Source organism: Balearica regulorum, chromosome 26 (genome assembly GCF_011004875.1).
Source record: "Balearica regulorum gibbericeps isolate bBalReg1 chromosome 26, bBalReg1.pri, whole genome shotgun sequence".
NCBI classification, from domain to species: Eukaryota; Metazoa; Chordata; class Aves; order Gruiformes; family Gruidae; genus Balearica; species Balearica regulorum.
The window spans coordinates 4,995,319-5,008,747 of NC_046209.1; the positions used below are offsets into that span (position 1 = coordinate 4,995,319).

At 54.8% G+C, this 13,429-nt stretch overlaps 1 protein-coding gene across 4 annotated transcripts in view; it reads right to left on the reverse strand.

Moving 5' to 3' along the window:
- SH3GL1 (SH3 domain containing GRB2 like 1, endophilin A2) overlaps window positions 1-13,429 on the reverse strand; it is a 29,784-nt gene that overhangs the window by 3,335 nt on the left and 13,020 nt on the right. For 3 of the 4 annotated variants that reach the window (XM_075776761.1, XM_075776763.1, XM_075776764.1), the window contains 8 exons: window positions 7,345-7,413; window positions 7,160-7,232; window positions 6,399-6,542; window positions 4,547-4,680; window positions 3,200-3,358; window positions 2,582-2,685; window positions 857-981; window positions 334-387 (listed from right to left, as the gene is read on the reverse strand). In XM_075776761.1, coding sequence (XP_075632876.1) covers window positions 334-387; window positions 857-981; window positions 2,582-2,685; window positions 3,200-3,358; window positions 4,547-4,680; window positions 6,399-6,542; window positions 7,160-7,232; window positions 7,345-7,413 — 862 coding nt within the window. The remainder of the gene's footprint in view (window positions 1-333; window positions 388-856; window positions 982-2,581; window positions 2,686-3,199; window positions 3,359-4,546; window positions 4,681-6,398; window positions 6,543-7,159; window positions 7,233-7,344; window positions 7,414-13,429) is intronic. The other variant, XM_075776762.1, reaches the window with a different exon arrangement.

A 13,429-nucleotide genomic window follows, 5' to 3' on the forward strand; every position in this document is an offset into this window, starting at 1 on the left:
GAGACCGGGGTCACCCTCGAGATGTCCAACACCTCGTGGAAAAGCATCTGATCCCTGTGGCTTCACACAGGACGTGCCTGCGTGACGATAGCTGCTACGGCTCCTCCGGGTGAGCAAAGGCCCCAGCTTTGGGGTGGTAAATATCAATATAGTGTGGCTGGTTTAATCTGGGGCTTAAGCTCGAGGCTCAGCTCAGCTTAGCTTAGCTGTTCTGCCGGCCAGGCTCAGCACGGAGGGATTAGCGGCTCCAAGCGGCAGCATCACAGGAGGAGGAGCGAGGAGGGATGGGGAGAGATGGTCACACATCATGCAATGCGGAGGGAGGAAACTCACGGATACTCCTGACGGAGGCCCGGGACGGCTTGTCGGATCGGAAAGAGGAGGAAGCTGCTTCCAAACAAAAAGAGACATGCTTAAAACAACGTGAACTGGAGAGAGGGAAAGGCAGGGCCCAAAGGGAGGATCTGTTAGGAGAAACAGGGCGGCCCCGCATGCTGTGTTAAAAACCCGCCTGCCTCGCCAGGACCAGGGAGGGAGGAATGCAGCGTGAGGGAAGACGGGGAGGGAGCGAGATGCTTCATTCTTCCTGTCTGGCACTGACTGGGCACTACGAGCGAGCGGCCCGGGCTGGAGACCCCGCCGGGACGTCCCCAGAGCCAACGTAACGAAGGCTGCTGGGCCCCGAGAGAAAACAGCTCGAGTCTAGAGGCATTTCTGACGTTTTTCAGAGCCACCCAGCTCATGCAGGCACATCCAGCGCTCCAGAAACATCATCTCCAGGCAGGGTAGTTCCCCTCCGTCCCCAGGAGGCTGCTCCAGAGGCACCTGCGTGTGCGCACACGTGGGATAACGTTACCTGAGACTTTGGGGGTAGGATTGCAAGAGAAGCCCCCGTTAGATTGGTCAGCGTCTCCGAAGTCGTACGTCTCCCTGGGTTTGGGTTTGTATTCCCGCTTGGGACGCGAGGAGGCCTCCCTCATTCTGGAAGAAGGAAAAGAAACGTGGATAAATTGAAATACGAAACAGAGTATGATGAGATCGACACGGTATTTTTTTCTCCTCGGTGGCTACGCAGGGGAGCAGATTGGCTTGTAGACAAGAATCTGCACAACACTCTGAGCTGGGGTGTTTTGAAGATGGATCTTGCCCAGGGTTTGGGACCTTGCCCTTAGAGAGGGCCACACGCCCCAGGCTTTGCTGCGGAGGAGTCTCAGGCAATTCAGACCAGCAGAGGACACTCGTGCTGCAGTCCGAAAGCTCACGCTTGGCAGGATCCTCCCAGCTCTTCTTAATGCAAACCAGACACAGGATCCACTCAGCAGTTTCTTCTAGGAGGAAAGAGCAGCAGGGCAGCATCGCCAAATCACCCCGAGGAGCGGAGACGCTGCCCTGGCTCTGTCCAAGCCACCGTGCGCCGGGCTGAGGAAGGCACGTGCCCGGCTCCGCAGGGAAGCCCCAGATGCAGGGAAGCCGCCTCTCCTTCCTTGGCCAGGGTTTGGGGAGCTGCTTGCTCAGGTGAGACAGAGCAGCAGAAAGAACGACCGTGCAAGTCACAGCAGTCACGTGAACCAGCTCGCTCGGCATTTCAACAGCACCTCTGTGTTTCTTTGCACCTCGGCAGCAACCGCGCGTTCCCCCGGGGACGCTGTGGAGGTCGGGCGTTCGGGAAGGAGCCGGGAGGGCAGCGAGACCAGGCAGCTCCACGGTTCTCCCTGCTCCTGCCTGCCAGGCACCCGTCTGCCTTCCACCAACTCACGTGGCTCAGAGCACGCGTGGCAGCGCCCCGTCCGCGGCGGGGTCTACCGGGAGGGACCGTCTTCAACACGGAGGGGAGAGCTGGAAAACGAGGGGGCTGGCAGAGGGCTCACAGATCCGGTGATCTGAGTGCTCCTCCATTGCCCTGTGGCCCCCACGTCATCCCCACCACGCTGCGTTCGCTTTCTGGGAAAAAAATTGCTCTTCAGAGCAACTGGGAGCCCTCGACACGGACCTTCCTGCACCACGACCCCGGCCAATCTCCAGGTACCCTCCTTAACCACAGCCGAAGGTAATGGCACCAAGACTCTAAGCTAGGCGGTTCCAGGCGACGCAGGGTGACAGGCACGTCCGCCTCGCGACATATGAGCCGTCTGATCTATCGGCATGATGCAATTTCCGACTTGAGCATGGGTCTGGCCGAAAGGCGCTTGTTGGGGGACGCTCCCGCGCTCAGCGCCCACAAAGCAAGAGGCTGAGAGCACCGGCACGAAGGGGATTTCACCCTCCTTCTCCACCCCTCCCAAATTCAGGTCCAGCCTCCCCGGGAACAGCACACCTCGGTTCAGGCAGGGCTCAGCCCAGCACACACCGGCTGCCCGTGGCGCAAGCACAGAGGTTTTTTTTTTCAGATGTCACTGAAAGCAAGTTGCGCAGCTGGCGTCGCTCCCTCCAACCTGAAGAAGGTCTGGATTGAAGCTCTAGTGATTGCAAGAAGCTGCTTTAACGCCAGGAGATAGATTTAGAGGGGTGGTCAGGTAGTTACAGACAAGGGACAGCTCGTGGCTGTGAGAACTGAGAGTGCCTACAGCACCCTGGGACTCACCTGCGTTTGAGTTTTTCCGCGAGCTCGTCCAGGATCTGCACTGCCTGCCTGTGGTAGTCCAGCTGGGCATCCACCAAGGCCGAGAGCTGGCTCACCTGCTCGATCTGCAAGAACCACACCAGGGTGGGATGAATGGCTCTCCCCAGCCGACAGCAGATTCCCTCGTTGCACGTACAGGGACCGTACTGGGGAACGTGTACGAAGGGGCAACTTCCCCGGGGAGATGAGGAGAAGGTTTGGGATTTCAGACACCAGAGGTCAGGCGCTGGCCGAGGCTCAGAAGGACAGAGGACACCTCCTACCACTCTCTGGGCTTCGCTAGCTGTTCGATCCCTTCCTAGGGAGGCTGTGTTACCTGCCCAAACTCACTCCCGCTGGCAGAGCTGTTTTGGTACAAGGCACAGCCGCTCCTCTGGCCAAGGGCTGGGTCAGGAAGAGGGGCTACAGAAAGGGCAAGAGGCCCGCTGGGCACTCGGATCTGGGTTTTCAGAGAGCAAAACCAAACTTACAAAAACCAGAGTGGAAATTAGCGACTAACTGCTGGGTCCCTCGAGAGATCCCACCCTCGTGTACACAGAAACGCACAACCCACCCGGCAGCTCCCCCCCGTGCACTCACATCAGTTTCTAGGAGGTTGTGCATACTGGTCTCTGCTACTTCCTTCGACTCTTCAAATTTCTCCATGGCCTGTCGAAGTTCCTCATCGGGGATTTTGCCCTGTCGTTTCTTCTTGTAGTCAAAATCCAAGCGTCTGCCTTCCAGCTTCTTGAGATGGTGCTGGGAAGAGGATGGTTACGAACAGTAAAGGAAAAGGAGCCAAGCTCTCCTGATGGGAAGGCAGCTCTAGTTACGGGCCCAGTTTGTTTCAGAAACCTGATCTTGGAGCACACGCTTCAGTGGCTCCCACCTTTGTTCAGACTCCGGAGAGGCTCCGGGACGTGATGGAGCTGCAAGGGAGGGCTGCTGCGAGGTGACAGGGAGGAGCGGACCGTCCCAACTCAGTCTGGCAAGGATTACTGCTGTGGCTGCCACACAAATTGCCTAAACGATGCGATTTCACCCCCTTGCAGCTGAGAGCTGAAAGAAAACACTGCAGGGCGCAGCCCGGGTCTGTTCCCCATGCCAGTCTTTCGGGAAGATGAAGAGCTGGCCCGCTCCTTCCAGCTCCCCAGGACCGACGGGGATCTCTGGAGCTGAGGAATTGGGATGCAGGTTCTGGGCATTGCACCCCCTGACTGCTCAGGGCAGGACTGTTTCAATTAGCTCCACGGCAGCCTGCAGAACCGGAGTTCAGCTAAGTACCGAAACCGTGGTTGGCGGTTATTTTATCCGGGACACCACTGTAAGCGAAAAGTCACTCGAGAGAGCTGCCTTGTGAGTTATGGGTTGGGATGGAGCCTATTCCAAAGCCTGGCCGTGCTTTGCATGGACTTGTCTCTGCGATAGCACACGGGAGCTACCAAGCTCCACTGAAGGGTCTTCTTGAGATGCTGCTTAAGAGACCTAGAGGGAAGCTTGCTCACAGCTTGAAAGTACGCTGTACTTCAAGCTTCCAAGGCTACTAACAGAATAAAGCCAACAGCTGTATAGAAGACGGTGAAGTTTAATGCCAGACAGCCCCGAACGTAACACGGCTGGGAGCTCACAGCACAAAGAACCGAATTCAGCAAGCCCAGAACGCGCGTTGGGACGTACTCCCAAAGCATCCTCCACAAAACACGGTAAAGGAAGAACCATTCAAGCCCGCATCCAGCCTTATGAGCTGCTCGGGAGCGGCAGCGGTGCTGAGCAGGGAGGAAATACTGGTGAACGTGGGGACACAAAGCACACAAACTGCAGGGGAACAGACCCCAGACCTCTGCAAGTCCTCGGTTCCCACCGCGACAGGGCTAGCGGTTACACGCACTAATAGCCAGCGGAGGCCAGAAACTAGAGGAGGAAAGAAAAACCCATCACGGCGTTTACCTGGATCTCTTTCAGGTCTTTGTCACACAGGTTCTGGAGGGGATCAATAAAATTTTGTTTGACTTCAATATCCAGCGAGTCCTTCACTTCAGCCAACCGCTTCATAGATTCGCCAGCATCAAGAAGCGCATCGCCTTCAAGTGAGAGAGGGGAGGGAAGGGAAAGGGAGAAGGGGCCAGCCAGTTAAACAGAGCCGAAGGCTGTGGCGGCTGCGTGCAGAGCCATTCTGCCAAGACGCTCAGCGTGTGCAAGCTCCGTCCAACGCCCCCACATTTCTATCTGGAGCAAATCTCCGAGCCTGGCACGGAGCGAGCGGTGCCCGGCGTGAGAGCAGGCGATTGCCTGTTGGTACTGACGCCGCACAAGACGCTTCATTAACATGCTTCATTTTTTTCCCCTGAAAAACAGGAACAATCTCTACCAACTACACAGAGGAAGGAAAAAGGTAAAAATATTTTAAAAAAAGCAGTATTTTTAAACTCCCTGTTAGCTCAGGGAGTCGCTGAGCTGCTTAATTGGCCACGCAGCGCGTTAACCCTGCTCTGCTCCTTGGCCACTGCTGGCAAGACGAGCCCGGGGCAGAGGCGCGTTCGCTCTGATCCAGCCTGGCCATTCTTTTGTTCAGACAATTTTAAGCCCAGAGCGCTCTGACCAACTTTTCAAGTTTCCCCAGATGCTGGCAGGAAACCTGCAGCCTTTTATTCATTTTAGACACTAACCTCTACCAGGCCGACCTCATCCCTTCCCCTCCCCTCTGAATTACAGAGCTCCCAGTTGCTTACTGAAACCTACTTCGTTTCATGCTTTTCTAAGGCTCCTGCCACAAGGACAGCTCAGCCAGACGGACTTGCGGCAAAGCAGTTTTCGTCTTGGCTTTTTATTCCAGTGGAAACCATTTATAGATTAAATTATTCCTGTGCAGCTTTGGCAAACCAACCGTTTCGGCACTACATTAGCACAGGAGAACATACAAGTGAAACATCACTCTACTGTCCAGCTGGAAAAAAAAAAAAAAAAGTACAAGAAGAGTTATTTCAATAGTGATAACTCGAGATAACCTGTCCTAGGGAGGGATGCAGTACTAACATAGACACTTATCACGTTAAGTGTTCCTTTAAAGAGAGGTTATTAAAGGGAATCGGGTTTGGTGCGTTCGTCTAAAAACTTCCTTGCCCCTTGCTCCCTGTAACAACTCCGGTTCCTGCAAGCCATGAGAGATGGAGTTGGCCAGAGACACTCTGGAGAATCCTTTGTCATTCCACAAAGTAGCCAGAGCTTTTTAATTTTCCTGAGGCCAGAAGGCTCCTCCCTGTGCTGGAAGCCATCAGGCAGCTGTGCACTGTATCAGGTCTGTCACGTGCGCGGGCTGATGTTTTAGCGGCTTAAAATTGATGTCACCGAAAGGCTTCACCCCGCCTCCTCCCTGCAAATCACACGCGGTCATGAGAAATCGCCACGCAAAAAGATTTCTTGGCTACAGCCTCCCTATAGCAGAGCTCTAGCTGGAAACTGCACCGTAAAACTCGCTCCGTCTAGTTTCCATGTCACCATCGTTCATTTTAGAAGCAAAGAAGCATTTTTTCCTACGTGCAAATTTATCTCAGCGTTTAATAAGAAAGCATTAAGAGGTGGTTTTGCACATAACGCCGCGGATTGGGATCCAGAACACTTGGGCTCTGCTCGCCTGGGTGGAAGCCTTCGAACCTCCTTTAAGAGCCCCCGGAACGGTTAGGTGATGCAAAGGGTCACGCAATCCTTCCAAAATTTAGAACAACAGCCTGAAAATCTGACGGCAGCCTTCACCACCTCAACCGCACGCTCCTAGGAGGAGCCGGCCCGATGGGACACTCACCGAAGTTGGAGTCCTCGCCCAGCTCCTTGCCGTATCGGATCATGCTCTCCCCCAGCAGCCCTTCCGACTGCGGGTAGCCGGGGTTCTTCACCTGCCCGCGGATCTTTGACATCGTGTTGAGCATGGTTAGCTTGGCTCTGGAAGCTGGCACAGAAACAGCCACAGCCGTGTTTGCAATTACTTGGACTTGCCAGCAGCTGCTGGCCACTGCCAACTTTTTTTTTTTTTTTTTTTTTTTTAAAACTACACCCAAAGCCAAGAAGCCCTATTGTCTTCATCTACCAGAAATATCAGTCGCTACGAGAAGTTTCTTTTCCAAGACAGGAAGCAAAAATAGTTCCCTGCAGCTCGCTAGTGAAGGCCAAAGGAGTTTCCCCAGCCCTCCCGTAGTCCCTGGAGCGCTCTCTGAACGAGCTGGCTGGAAGCACGCAGGACAGCAGGCTCCAGAGGCGATGCCTGCAAAGCCAGCCACCCCTACCCAGCCCAGAGATGCTACTTTTTCTGGACATCCCCCCCCCCAAAATGGATCCCCTTCAGGGCCTCTCTAGGTCCAAGGCGAAAGACGTATCTGTTCTTTCACTGTTCAGCAGGAACAGCGGCGTCTTACAGCCCAGGAACACCGCACGGGGCAAGGGGCAGGGATCTGGACCTTCACCCGAGTCATCTGATCTCAAACATCGGGCTAGTGACCAAGATCTCAGGGCCAAAAAGATCCTCTCTGACGTCTCTCAGAAGGGGACAGGAGAGGTCCACGCACTCACCTGGGTTCGGCTGGAGGTACTCTATTGTTCTGGTCAATACTTCTGTCACTGCCTTGCTGGTCAGGTCCACTTTCTGTAGGAAAGACAAGATGACCCAGCAGCAGGGAAGATCAGCTCAGGCCTCCAGCACGGTCACAGAGGAATTATACGGGCGATGTTAGAGATTTCTCTCGTTCCCTACTCACCTTTTCCATTTCCTTGAAGTCATCGTCTAGCTTGGTCCCTTCGGCCCCTCCGACCTTCTCGCTGACCAGCTGCAGAAAAAGAACGAGGGAGGAGGAGTCAGGCACGGTACCAACTGCTTAAATCTGCTTATACCTCGTGCAGTACGTCCCTGGGACAGAAAGGGAAGAGGGGTGGTCCAGACAAAAAGACGCGGTTCTTTGCTAACACTGCCCCAACTAAAAACCCAGGCGCCTCCTTCCCTCCCAAAGCACGGTTCGGTCGGGATGTTCCTCACCCAACAGAAGCTACACAGCTCCTTAAATCACACCAGCCGGCTCCAACTCCAACGCTCGCTGGAAAAAGCCAAGCAGCAGAATCGTCTCTCGACTCCATTTCGAGCCAAGGCTTCAGTTTCACACACGGCAAAATGCAAGTAAACAGGGAACGAACCCGCTCTGCTCAGAGCAACCAGCACAAGAACCGAGTCTGGAGAGATCCGAGACCTCCCAAAGCCCTAAACCATCACTCCCAGGGGAAATGCCGGAGGAGCTCAGGATCTGAGGCACGGGGGTTTGAATTCCTTGTAAGCGGAGGATAAAGAGATCTGCAGAAGCTGCGGTCAAGTTTTCAAATCCATTTATCAAAGCGTCTCTGACGCTTGTTCTAAAACTAGTGAAAGGGTGAGATGTTTGACAAGCTGCAAAGAAGCTTGCTGCTTCTGGCTATTTGTGTGAAGGGCTTATCAGCTTTCTTCTAAATATCACTTGGTCTAAGAAAAGACCCCTGTTCCCTAAATCTCACCATTCAACCGCCCGAGCTGAAAGATAAAAGCGGTGCCTTATTAAATCCACCTCAAAGTGTCCTTCCCCGCAGCCCAAAGGGAGAGGAACATTTCCTTCCCAGCCCCATGCCGGCGTGGCAAGGCAAGCGGCAGCGCCCGGGGATGCAGGACATACGCATCGGCCAAAATTAGCGATTATCTTGCCCCAAACTTGTCCAAATGGACAGCAAATTACCTACACAGACATCAAAAGCCGTGTAGGAAACGGGCACTGACACCTGAGCGCTTGACGCCTGCCGCAGGACATCGCCAGGATTGTTCATGTTTGTGGTCAAAACTCCAGTTCTGGATGAACAATACAGGTTTGTTTACTTCAACATCAAATACTTGATTTTAACAACTCTTTTTTTCCCCCCCCCCCCGGAACCCTCCTGCTCCCACGGGGACTCAAAATGGTTCCTTATTTTGAGGAAGAGGAGGGGGGAAAAGCCTTTAGGTAATCATCCCATTTCAGAGACACCATGCCAGCCGCTCTGCCCCGCGTGCCCGCACCCGTGCCGTGCTCAGCACTCCAAAAATCAAGTTACTGAGCAGGACACGCAGAAGAAATGCTTTTTATTACAAAGAACAAGATCTTCAGCGTTTAAGCAAAATCCCATTTCCAGACCCCAAAATAAGGAGGGGAAAAAAAAAACCCCACCACCACGCATATTCAAAGACTCTCGGTACGCCAAGCACAACCACCGTTGCTCGGAGCACAGCTAAGGGCCGATAAGCTTCTTACATCTGGGTGGGGAGACCTCAGCAATTTTGGGCGCCGTCGAAGCAGCGCGGACGTTGCAGGGAAGAGGCCGGGGAGCTCTTCTAACCGACCGCTCCGCACGGAGCATCAATCACTGCACGGTCATGAGGACGGTTCGACGAGGGCGACAAATGAGGCAAAAACCTCTCGGGGCCTCGCTGCACCAAGGGACGTCTTCCCCCCCTCTCCTCTTTCGGAGGAAGCATGGTTCAAAGAGGACTTGAGCTGTCAAAGAGGAATTGCTGTAGTTCACCCCTGACATTTGGACACTGGGGGAAAAAGGAAAGGGTCGCTGCTCTCCTGGTTCACCCAGCTCTGGATTCTTAACCCTTAGGTAAGGTCTTCACAGGTCCGCAGGACCCAGCAAGAACATGCCAGGATGGCCCAGCCCCGCACGTCGCCGCACCGCGTCCGACAAGCACACGGAAGAGGCCGGAAGGGATATCATCACCCCAGAGCTGCCTGCAGATGGGCGACTGATCTCAGCTTGAGTTCTTGCTGGGGTTTTTTTTTTTTTTGGTGTTGTTTTGGACGCCTGCTCTGCACTTGGGGTGCTAGGGCCCACCCCGGCAAGCCGGCTCTGAGCTGGGGCGAGGAGGGGGTACACGTTCCGCTCTAGACATACGGAGTGTAGGAAAAAAAAACCCCACGAAGCAGTTGCTCTGCCTGCCAGGGCCAGCTCAGCAGAGCAAAGCTCGCTCCTGCCAGCTGCCATCGCCTGTCCCCTGCCAAAAATCCCGCAGAAAGGGGCTGTCGCACGCCCCAGCACGGCACGCTTTCGCAAAGGTCGCACCTCCGGAAACCTCCTTTATTTGTTAATACACCTGGGAAGGGTACAATTATCCCAAGCAATTCCTTTCGCGCTTTTCTCCACCCACCCGCCCACGGATTCACAGCCCAGAAAGCTGCAAACAACCCCCCTGGCAGGGAGCTCTGCCCTGTCGAAGGCAGTGATCACCACAGCGATTTTGGAGGCTTAACACCCTCCCAGAGAGCAGAGAGATGTGAAGGAGGGGGAAAAAAAACCCCGAAACCTCACTCGCAGACTAATTTAATCCTCCTTTTGACGTCCAAGAAACACTACTGGTGCCCTGCTGCGAAGGAATAATAAGATTGAGGTTCTCTCCCTGCTGGCTCTAATTAAACTGGGAGGTTTCATCACAGGAGGAAAGGAGGAGGGACCGCGTACCATCCGCAGTGGCTCCATCCCTATCCCCACGCTCCCAAAAATCTGTCAGGCAGGGAGACAAACTAACGCAGATCCCCCCACGGCGCTAGCCGAGGCACGAGCCAGGAGAAGCCCTCGCCGGCTCCTTGTTTAACCTAGAGCTTCACGACGCGACTGGGAGCCAAGTTTCCGAGCGCCGCATGGCGCAATCTCATCGCGCTGCCTGCGGAGAGCCTGCGAACGCTGGCGAGGAGGCGGCTGCCTTTCCCGGGGGAGCGTTGAGTTCACCGGGAAGATTCTCGCTTGCAGGATGGGAAGGAAAGGAAGGATCCAGGCATTGCTCGTAGCATCCAGGTTGGGTTAAGCGAACTGTGAGGCGGTGGGTGAAACGCTGCTGGTGCACATCCCAGCACAGCTGCCTCCAAGGAGCGGTTCAGGGGCTTTTTTTTAAGGATGTGGCGACAATTCTTCTGTATTTTTATTTCCTGAGTGGCCAAGAGAAGACTTGGGAGACATCTGCCTTCCCCTGGTTGGGGACCTAATCTCTCACGAAGGCTGCAAGCAGACGCGTGTGGAGCTGGGGAACGGATGGTGCAAGGCAAGACATGCAAATCGTTAACCAAATTCGGTGGCCCAAATTCTCTCTTGCAGGCTGATGCTGAAGCGCATCATCTGGCTTGGTGTGAAAGATGAGAACAAGCCTGTACTCTCTGGTTTCTTTAATCTCCCAGCCCTGCCAGGATGGGACGCGTACGAAAAGGTTAAACCCGAGACAAAACGCTGCCGCAGCTCGGAGAGAGGAGCAGGGCGCAGCGACGGAGCAGAAGCCCTCAGCTGCGCTGTCGCAGCAGCCGAAGCCCAACGCTTCCTCCAGTAAACATTAGCACAAGGTGATGTAGTTGGGCGTCACGGACCAGCGAGATAAAAACTGCTTCGATGGCTGTTTACCTGGCATCCCAACCAAACCACGCCACGGGGCGGGGGAAGAGTGCCGAAGCAGCCAGTGCGTGTGCAAGCTCCAGCAGAGAAGCCAGGAATCAATCCCTCGCTTCCCATCCGTGTTTAATTAAAAGGCTGCTGGCAGTTGAAATATGCCCTAGATAGCTCCGACCTGAGATCACGGAGTAGGGAGGTGCATTTCATTCAAGGCTGGCGTGGGGCTCCTGCACCGTGCCGGAGTGCAGCGGCTTCCACCCCAGCGAGCATCACCGGGAGCACGGCATCCAGCCCGCTTCATCTGCGGGAGAACTAATCCAGAGGGAAGAGGTACGGCCACTTCTCGCCACCGACGGGCTGCTCCCAACCACGCTCTGCGGTTTCCGCAGCTTCATTTTAAAGAGCATCAACTCACGGGGGTTTCCATCGGTTTCCTTTGCAGGGGCGTGGGAAGACGAACAATCCCGACTTCCCCTCGCCGTTCAAAACCCGCCGAAGGGCTGCGCACGGTGGAAGATCTTCGGAAATGAAAGAGCTATTGTTTAAGCGAACTACTGCGGCAGGAGGTTGGCTATGGGAGAGGCAGGAATGGTACGTGTACACAGAGGGGGAAGAAAGGCGCGATGAAGAGGGCTTCTCTTTTACAGCTGGGAGCAAGAGAGAAACGTAACTCGGGGATGAGGGAGGGGTGCACGGCCGCTCACGACTTACGACACAAAATCCGCACACCCCTCCTCAAAACCCATCATTCCTCCATCTCATCCGCTCAGCCCCAGGCCAACTTGCAGCAAATAAAGAAATCTGAGCGTCCATCCCTCGCTAGACTGCGCCGGGCATCCTTGCGCGAAGCAGATGGAGCAGACAGACAGGTATCAGTCATTTGGTGCTGCCCACGCCATCGCCGAAACCTAACCAGATCCCAAAGCCCTGGAGAAGGACCCTGGCACACCCGCTCCCACCCCAAAGCCGCATTTCCCTCGTTGCTAACCGCAGCATCACCCCATAAACGTTCCCGACGGGAGCACGAGGCCGTGCCAGTTCCGTCACACGGCACGTGTGTTTGGGCAGGACATCCTGGAGGTATTTAGGAGCGCAGAAGATCGGGAGAGGTTTTGCGAGCAGGAGATGGGCAGTCCCAGCACGGAGCAATGGCACGGGCCGTTCTGCACGGTGGCCTCACTGCATCGCTCCCGGGGGCTGCCGCTGGCTGAGGTGTGACAGATGGGTAGAAAATACAAAGGAAAAGGGAGATTTTTGTACAGCAGCGTCAGCAAAATTCATGGCAAACGGAGAGGGAAGACGCCATCGTCAGCCAAACTCGCCCCCCCCCCCCCCACCCTGAAACCCCGAGGGTCCCCAGCTGCCCAACCCGCCGATGCGGGAGGCGTAAGTCGGCGTCATTTTCTGCTAATAAGCAGCTTTCCCCTGGGACGTTACATACGTCATGTTGATGTTCTGCTCTTTAGCCCTTAGATACTTTAAAAAGGGAAATTATCCCTAACTCCCTCCTGCCTCAAACAAGCAAAACACATCAACAGAAACACAAAACCTATGTTTTTTTAAACTTGCTTTCTTTTTCCGTAGCAAACAGTCGGCCCTATTTATAACACATCAAACACACGCCATCCTCGCAATCAAAACAGTTGCCCGCAGTAGAATGAAAACCTTATCCTTCCAGATTCTGGCGTATCAAAGCCTTCCTCTTCCTCCCTGCCACCCTCCGCCTCTCAACAGAAAGTTCCCTTCGAGAAATAAATAAAAAACCCCAACCCCGCAGATGAGCAGACAAACAGCTCTACCCCGGCTCCCTTCATCAGGAAAGAACAGGTCCAGTGGAAAAAGCCAGCCCACAAAATAATTAAAAAAGATGCTGTAAACGTTTTGAAGCCCAGAGGAAGAGGGACTGGGCGCAACACGACAGCCTACAGACATGTAGAAGCAGCAGGTAAGGAAAACCAGAGCTAACTGGGATCGCTGGTGCCCGGTGGAGCAGATCTACGGGTTGCTCTGCAAAACCTAAGTAAAGCCACCGCCGCTGCTCCAGGCGTGACTCCCTGGCATTAAGCGTAAGTTTGGGTCATCTTCACCGGTAGCTTTATCATCACAGCCTAAGAGGCAGCTGGGTGGTTGCAGCTCCACGGAGCCGACAATTTACTCTGTTGCTGCGTGTATATTTAAGTTTTAAAATTGATGGGTAGTAGATGGGTTTAGTCAGTCGGCTGCACTCAGCGGGGCTTGGCAACGGCAGGGCTGCAGAGCCCCAAAAAAGCCTCCTCCAAACCCACTCCGGTTCTAACGGCGTGCCCGGGAGAGGCAGGAGCCCAGCTGGGAAACACACAGGGGTCCTCCCCGAGCACCCCGCACGGCTCGGCCACCGCAGAGGCTCCCTGCGGAACTGGCTTGTCCCGGGAGGTGTCT